We start from the raw sequence: 8,670 nt of genomic DNA on the forward strand, positions 1-8,670 counted from the left end.
CCATAGTACCAGACAATACACAAAATTAGTGCTATAATTTAAAAAATAAATGAAAATTTTAAAAAAGAGTATAAATAATTTATTTTTGAGCAAATATCCTATATGATTGTGGACTGACTACTATTAAACTGCTAACAAAATCATAAAAAAATTCTGATAAAATATATTCCTGACAATCTTTCAAGTCCTGCATTACATTTGGAATGGTTTCCAATATAGAAAAAGGTCCAAACCCCAACTATAATGAGCTTATTCAGTTTGCATCTTGCACAACTTTTACAGTTTATAACTGGGTAAGTGTTGATGCATAAAGCTGTAATTCACCAGTGTTGATCACATTGTATATTAAAATAAATAAGCAAACATACTGAGATGATACAAGCTGAGCATACAGAATTCATCCTAATTACACTTGAGCAGAGAAATTAAACTAAACAGAGTCACACTATGAAATTTCCAGAAGAAAAACAGTCTAGAAACAACACTCTCACCACCTTCTCCAAGCAATTTTCTGCTGATGTTAGCATTACTCCTAAAAACACATTGGCTGAAGTTACAAAATAAGACAATTGAAGGTAAATTATAAAACTAGTATTTAAAATAATGGTTCTCAGTCATCCAAAATATAATAAGCTGAATCCTTAACTTTCAGATGCGTCACCAAAGCAGAGATTCTTCACACTTAACTCTAATCTTTAAAAGTTTAGCACTAGGTTAGCTGTCTGTTCCCTGCCTGTTCAATGCAGATTCAACTTTTCCAAGATACTGATTTTAGAAGGACCCACTTTTCCCATCCAAGACACCTGTTTCTATTCAGCTAGACAGGTGTCTATATTTCTTCCCCAGCAGGAGAGAAGGAATATAGAATGTCATCTTAAATCAGCCAGTGAACTTTTACATGGCTCAAATCATGTGTGATGGATTGGCTTGGATCAGTGAAGATTTCTTCCCCCCTCTATAACAAGGGGAGTTATGGACTTAACTGTTTGTCATTTGACCCGTTAGGTTACAATTTATTGTCCCACAAAACCAGCAGAATTGCTTTTCCTTTGTTTGGTCAGCACACAAAAATCAAGCCATCATACTGGATACCTATAGACACCAGTCATGTTGTTCAGCTGAGGATTGAATTGTAATGTACATCAGATATGAGCATCCAGATAGCATTTGATCCTCATTAACTTCTCATATACAAAAGGAAGGCTTGCGCTGCACACACCAGCACACTAGTAAATATCAAAATAATTTTGTATACTTGAAGGCTGCCTGTGTCACCCACTTACAGGATGAGGACTCCATATATCTATCTCATTGCTGATGTTAACAATGTTATCACAGTTTTTGCACACCAAGCACACATTTGCAGGAGTCTCCACAGTGAAGGGAAAAAGAAAGGGATCTCTAAACGCTCTGAAGTACGTGCTCTGCCCCTCCAACGCAGGAGCTGTGATGGGTGCACTGCTGGTCCCAGGTAATGCAGATGCACCGTGGTTCAGAGCTGGAGAGGGGACAGGGCAGGGGGTAGAAGAGCTGGAGCTTCAGCATCCTGGGTCCTGCATGTGTCAGGCAGCCAATATTCCCAGGTGAGCACCCGGGAGAGCACAGAGTGGTCATAAACACACTTTGGTCTGTGGCAGCAGGACGTATCTCTGGGAGGGAAAGAAAAACACACAGTGTTAAAGTTTAGCTGGAGGAAATATTTGTTCTTACGACCTCAGTGGAATAAGAAGCACATAAGTCATGTTTGTTTGAGAGACACATACACTGAGCCAGCAGCCCAGCAACTGAGCAGGGGGCAGAAATTCTCCATTATATTTTTAATTTGGAATGACCTTTAATTTCAGTATTTTCATAGTTTGTTTTATGAGCGCACATTAGAGGTGTTATTATTGCCGCTCCCATGGAAAATGCTATGAATGAGGTACTACCTCTCCAAGACAAAACAAGTATCTCACTCTTAAGATGATCTCTTTTCTTGAGTAGGGCAAGGGGATAGAAGCTTTTGTTTTTCTGATGCATGCTGAGAAATGCTTAGGAAATATTACCTGATTTTCAGGGCAGAAAGGGGAGCACTCAATGCCTGCAACCGATAGCCTGCTAGCCAATGTCCTTGAAAAATAATATGCTAAAAGGAGAAAGTGTGTAGTACTGAAGTGTGGCTCCCTTATGTCTCAAAGCATCAGGAAGAAGTGATTTTAATGGATGATTAAATACTTCTCCCCTCTCCCCCTCCACTATTATTGCACTGTAGGGAGCTGCCATCAGCAGTGACCTACTTGATGTCTTGGTAGAAAAGCATGTTTCAGATGCTGGCCTAAATGCAGATGATTGTTGCTTGGTGTTCATCTATCTGCAGTGTGATATACTTAGAAAATAAATAACATCTGCCAGAGGGCCTCACTTGCTCTGCAGACAGGTTCAGTTGGGTTCCCTTCCCTTATCCGTACAGTAGTGTGGGTACAGCTCTCACAGATGACAGGCACATGAGTGCCGCTTACAGAGAAAGCGTAACTATCCTTAGAATCCTTAATATATACGTGAAGTGCTGTTAGTGCTGGGCTGGGATATGAGTTTTCTTTGTAAGGGGCTGTCAACAACGAGCCCTCTGAAACTATGCCAGGGTACAGAGAATCGAGAGACCTATTTTAAAATGCTGTGCTCATTTTCTACACTTCCTAGGGGGTCCTTGAGTCACATTTTCACACTTCACTATGCAACCATGCAGAACTGTTCCTTTCCAAATGATGGATGTGCTGGGGGTAGTGGCAGTGAGGTCTGAGCAAGTTGGTCAGTCTGGTGCTTCTTGGACCCGGGGCTTTACTAGGGATCAGTAACTATCACAGACTAACATTGCAGGCATTGGTGACACTACTGATGAGAAGAGTCTTTTCTCAACAAACCTTGCTGTGTCATTAGAGGCACCATTTTGAACACGGAAGCCTTAAACGTGGAGAAGGAAATGCTTCAGCTCATCTGGGAGGAGAAGACCAGTTATTTTTTGATGCTGCTTGGGTCCAAAGCACCTCCTGATGCACAGGCGGCACAATTGCATCAAGGATAGCGGCCCTGGGGAGAGAGCGGAGGAAAACATTACACATGTGGCTTTATCACCCCAAAATTATAAAGCTGAAAGGGCAGCTGTCCATTACCACTCTCTCCAATTCCTGCAGCCCACCTCACTCAGCAGTGAAAACCCAGACCTCTGCCCACCAAGGGATATCAGCCCACCTGCGGTTCAATTCAAGCCTAGTCACTCTGTCATTACACAGCCACAATTAGCATTAGCAGTGTCAGTCTTTCCCTTTTAAGCTGCACAAATGTGAAGTGGTTTTTGTTGTCTGAGAAGAAATGACCAATGTTTCCTTTGAAGTTCCCCCAGACTCCCCCAGCGAGATCCAAGTTTGCCCCCACTGCTTTCTTGAGATGTATTTCATAATAGCGACAAACACATAGCAAAAGAAATACCATATAATCCTTTATTTTAAATGTTCCAGATTAACTGGCCCCATGCTGACAAATACAAGCCCTGCTGAAGAATCTGTGGTGCTTTTTTCTTTTTTTAAATTGAAGTATAATGGCATTATGCTTACTAGATGGGCTTATCCTTCTCACAAAGTAGATCCTGTGTGATACTTTTAACTGTGGTGCCTGTTCAGCCCCTCAGCATGTGATTTGTGCCCTGGTGTGCAACACACAGGCATGACAAGCATGGAGGGTCATGGGGGGCCTGTGAAGACAGGTAAGAAGGGCAGAAGTACAGATGTGGGGGTTGGATGTTAGCAGTGGGAAGCAGATGAAAAGAGACACTCTAGAAAGTGAGAGGGAGGTAAGTGATCTGGGAGGGGACAGTATAAGAAGTGCTACCTGCCGTGCCTGCCTGCTAGGTGGGTAAGACAGCAGTCACCAGAGAGCTGAAATGTCAGTGCTGCTGGAGGAATGCAGTGCAGCAGGAAGAAAATGGGGGGTGCAGCAAAAACGCAGAGAGGTGGCAGTTTTAATCAGCTTTTGAGTCGTCCCTCGTGCAGGATAACACTTTTTCAGCAGCTCTGAAAGGCTGAAGACCACTGCACTATTGGAACGGCTGTACCCTCCTGCTAGGAGTCAGCAGAGGAGTTACCTCGTGCTTAGGTACAAAACAACAAGGCAAGATGACACAGGGCAAGTGCGGCTGGCTATTGCAGAGTCACACTGCACATGTGTTTGGCCACTCTGATCCCGCAGGATAAATGCCCTGTCTTCAAGTATCTAATTTTAAAAAGCTTTGTCACTGTGCTGAAAATATTTAGCGAGAGCAAGCATACCCTTCAAAAACACAGTGCACAGAACCCTCCCTACAGTGCAAGCAGGGTAGGGGGTAGTCCAGCTGCATGGTGAAGTCCTGGGAAGGGAGACTGCCACAGGTAGTATACCTGCTCTGGGCTAACCCTAGGGAGACTCTAGGTCAGCACACTCACCAACTCATCTCTGGTGGAAAAACACGATCCCTCCAGCCTGCTCTGGCCGTGGGCACAGGGTTGCTGCCCCCCAGCATCTGCGACATGGGGGGAGAGGAGTCGTGTGAGGGTGTGGGCAGTAAAGCAGCAGCTCAGCCACAAGGGTGCTGAGGTGCCATGGGGCTGATGGGGTGACTGATCCCTTCGGCACATCATTGCCAAACCTCTGCATGAAACGGGAGGCGTAATGTTTGCACCATTCTCTCAGGTTGCTACTGTTCAGCTGGCCAACGAAGTTAGACGTGATCTGCCCATCAGGCAGGATCCTACTTGGAGAAGGACTTGTTAGAGAACATGGGACAAACATCATTCAGCTGCAAAATGCCCTTCAGGCATTTATCGTTTCTGATTTCAATTGGTGAATTTCACTTAGAAAAGTTCCTTACTGCCTGAACTGTCAGCTCATCCCGAGGAGCACTTCTCAGGCCAGCTCTGCAGGGTGTGCCTGAAATGTTTTATCTCTAATAAACAGGACACACACAGTGCCACAGGAGTCAGGAGTCTGACACAGCAAGGACTGGATCTTGGAAAGATCACTGCTCTGTGTACCATAGATTAGGCTGGGAAACCAAATAGCCATTGCTCATACATAATACGCACAGCACAGTTGTTTCCGTGCTATTATTGTCATGTTAGTATTTCAAGCAGGGCTTGATTCAGCATTTTATTATTCCAGTTTTACCATGGTATAAAACTGTTCATGACAACAATCACATGGAGCAATAACAGTCATGGACCATACCATCAGAAACCTGTTTAAAATAGTGAAAATCCAGATTATTTAGTGATGTGTATATTTTAATGACCGAATGAGGACATCTAAAGATCACAAATACCCCAACAATTAGTGATGAGAGACCTTACTTTAATTTTCCTGAAGATTGGTAAGTAAATTTTCTCTCCATAATTCATTAAAGTATTCATAAATAATAAAATATGGACTTGGAACTATTTCATTTAGAGGTACAAAATAAGCACTTCCTATAGCTTAAGCCTACACTTCAATACTGCCAGATTATTCAGGACATAATTCTGGCCTTTTAAAAAAGCCTACTTTATAAATGTGTGTATATATATATTCATTATATCATTCTTGTGCAATTTTCCTTAATACCCATAAAAAGCCTAACATGGAGTCTTTTGTTTTAAAGATACCTTTGCACCTACATAGGAACTTGGCCCAACAATAAAAAATAAAGGGCAAAGAACTAGAAGAGTTGTTAAATATACTACGTTTTTTTCAGTATCACATTCATTAAAATCTTCTGGTTGCAATTTTGCATTTCTGCTGAGACCAGTACCTGACTGTGAGAATACTGCATAACCAAAGATCCCAGTCCTAACACTCACTAACTAGCCTCAGCTCCCACAGAGGTGATTTTCTGCCGCTTCTGTTGGCATACTCCAGATAACACTCCTGGGTCTACTCCCATCTCAGAAACAAGGCAACTGAGAGACTCCCACTGACTTCAGTGATTTAGGTAATCAGAAAATGGTAATCAGAAAATTTAGGTAATCAGAAAAAGTCATTTATTTCTAAGGAGCGTTTTGCTTGTTTTTTCACCGTAAACTCTATTTTGCATTGTATTGCACGCTCCGTATAAATGGTCCCTGATGCAGTAGACTCACAGCCTGGAAGCTCAAAGATGAGTTATTGGTTTTACCATTACCCTTATTAGTGCTGCCCTGTATTCTGACACCAGGAAACAAAGAGTCCGTATGTCAGTGAATGGAGGTAAGCTGAGTTATCCTCAGTTTTGCAGTGCTCGTGGCATGGAATAACACAGCCTTTTGCAGCAGTTTGTGTGTCTTTTCCCTAACAAATCCCAAGTGAATGAATAAAACAAGTGCTAAGGGGCACCTTCTTTCTGCAGGAAGAGTTGTCCCACAGGGCTGCTGGGTGGGACCAGCTCCATTGGCCTCTTGCTTTCAGCGTTCTTCACCCAAATGTCTGCTCCAAAGTCAATCAGCAGCATCACCAGCTCTGCACTGCAATTCCTGGCGGCCGCATGCAGAGGGGAATCCAGGCCCTTGCCACTGTTCACATTTGCTCCTGAACACCACAAGGTTGCAAAGAATAATGACAAAGAACAATCACTACACAGTAGCCTACTTCCATTTCCTGCACTACCTATTTCCTGCTATTTCTCTGAATAACCCGTGAATGCTGTAGCATCCACCCAGAGGTGGATTTCCTTACTCCGGAGCTCGGTACTACAATTGGCACACGCACAACTCACACTGGTTGAGAAGCAATGGGGTTGTGACTAAGAAAATTATCCCAGAAGAACAGTACATGAGGAAGTCCTTCATCACAGGCCAGCCCATGGATATCTTGAAGCAGGACAAAGATGTGGTTCTACCTATGGCCCACCTTTGCTCTCCATCCCAGTGCCCCATTCCCTTAAAACACATGCAGGGTTTCAACCTGCTCTGTACTGGAGGCTTAAACCAAATGCCAAAGTATCTGTTAGGGAAAAAATGTGAGGATGGAAAAGTTTTAGAGGCTGTTGGTAGAGGAGGGTATAGGCAAGTGCCCCTGATGAGCATTCACTCATCCGTTATCCTGGGCTAACCGCTCCTAAAATGCCCTAAGAAGGGTGAGCTGCTGAACTAATTCAAAACTATTTATAATGTTTTACAGTACACATTCTCATATACAGAAGGCAGCAAAAACCAAAATGGCAGAAAATTTGTATTTGCCTTCTTCCAAAAAAAGATCACTGCGCTAAATAGTGATTAAGGCGACCTACGTGACGTTTGCTTGTTTTTGCCAAAGCAGCTTTGTTTGTCCATTGTGTTTGTACTAGCTATGTGGCCACTTTAGGTTATATGGCCCCTTTAGTTAGAAGAGATGCGCTATTGTAGATAACAGGAAATGATGTTGTATAATTATCCAACTGATTAGACTTATAGCTAGGTTTGTCTCACAAAAGGTATGTAGTGCTGAATGTTTTTCTGTATTGGAAATGTTTCAAACTTTTTATTAACTCATTGGGAATTAAAAGATTTTTGCAGAAATACTATATAAAAATGATTGAGTCAATTGTTTCGGGTAAAGAGGAAGGAAAACAAAAAAGGAAATTTTTTCCTGCCTTCTTCTTGAGATAGCTGCAGCATCACACACACAGATACTGGAAAGGATGGTGTTTGTTCCAGACACCACTGGCCATGTGAAATCCAAGATCACCCGTTTTGTTGTTGGGAGCTGTAAAGCTGGGTTCCTGGGTCAAGAAGACCCTGGTTACCCTGCTCCCCCATTTAACCCAGGCCTGCCATTAAGAGCGAGACACCTCCAGGTCCCAAAGCAGGAGCTCCTCTAAATCCTTGATGAAAAGAGAACCCAAAGAAAGATGTTACATGAAACGAAGTACACCATCCTTTACTTTTCTTTTTACCTGACTCAAGCAGCTTCTTGGCACAGTTCACTTGCTGGTTCTCACAAGCTACGTAAAGTGGAGTACCCAGGTGCTTGATGTTGTGATCTATATTTACCCCACGGGACGCAAGGAATTCGACACATTGCACATGACCTTAAAAAGGATAAAGGAAGAGTGAACTCAGAGATCAGGTATTTTTTTCAGCAAATTCTGTATTGCAGCAGTGTAATTTGGCAAAGATTCAACATTTTGTCAAGTTATGGTAGTATAATACTTTCATCCACGCCAGTGTTTCCAACCCATAAAACAGGAGCTGCAAAGCCACCGTTAGCAAAACAGGCTCTCACATCTTATCTGACTCATATCAGATGTCTACCAAAGATGAGAGGAATCATGCTGTGTTTCTCTCCACTTCTTTTGAAGATAGCCAGACAATTCCCTCAGATGTCCACATTGTAGGCAACTGTCTTGGACAATGAAATGCCTTCCAGGTGTCACCACATGAGCTCAGAGCCCTGAGAGCCTAGCTGAGCTGCCCTTGGGGAGCACCAGCGGTGGGAGGAACAGCTCCACTCGTGATGAGACCAACTAGGAAGGTATTTCACATGATCCAAATTAGGAAAATTATCTTCTTTATCTCTTTTTTCCACTTCAACACATTGCTAGTAACACAGAAAGGGGTACTGATGCCCATGGGGTTACCTCTCTTAGCAGCTTCGTGGATGGGGGATGCCAAGTCACAGGGCGGGTGTAGGCTGGCTCCATGCTGCAGCAATAAATTCAAGCAAGCCACACTG

General features: G+C 43.1%; 1 protein-coding gene across 1 annotated transcript in view; it reads right to left on the reverse strand.

Annotated features, from left to right (window-relative positions):
* Positions 1-2,941: 2,941 nt before the first annotated feature.
* ASB9 (ankyrin repeat and SOCS box containing 9) overlaps positions 2,942-8,670 on the reverse strand; it is a 15,286-nt gene continuing 9,557 nt past the window's right edge. Inside the window, exons 5-8 of the mRNA XM_010086365.1 lie at positions 8,576-8,670; positions 7,892-8,026; positions 6,355-6,546; positions 2,942-3,066 (exon numbers count right to left, since the gene is read on the reverse strand). Coding sequence (XP_010084667.1) covers positions 2,942-3,066; positions 6,355-6,546; positions 7,892-8,026; positions 8,576-8,670 — 547 coding nt within the window. The remainder of the gene's footprint in view (positions 3,067-6,354; positions 6,547-7,891; positions 8,027-8,575) is intronic.

This window comes from Pterocles gutturalis, unplaced genomic scaffold (genome assembly GCF_000699245.1).
Source record: "Pterocles gutturalis isolate BGI_N339 unplaced genomic scaffold, ASM69924v1 scaffold1031, whole genome shotgun sequence".
Taxonomy (NCBI): domain Eukaryota; kingdom Metazoa; phylum Chordata; class Aves; order Pterocliformes; family Pteroclidae; genus Pterocles; species Pterocles gutturalis.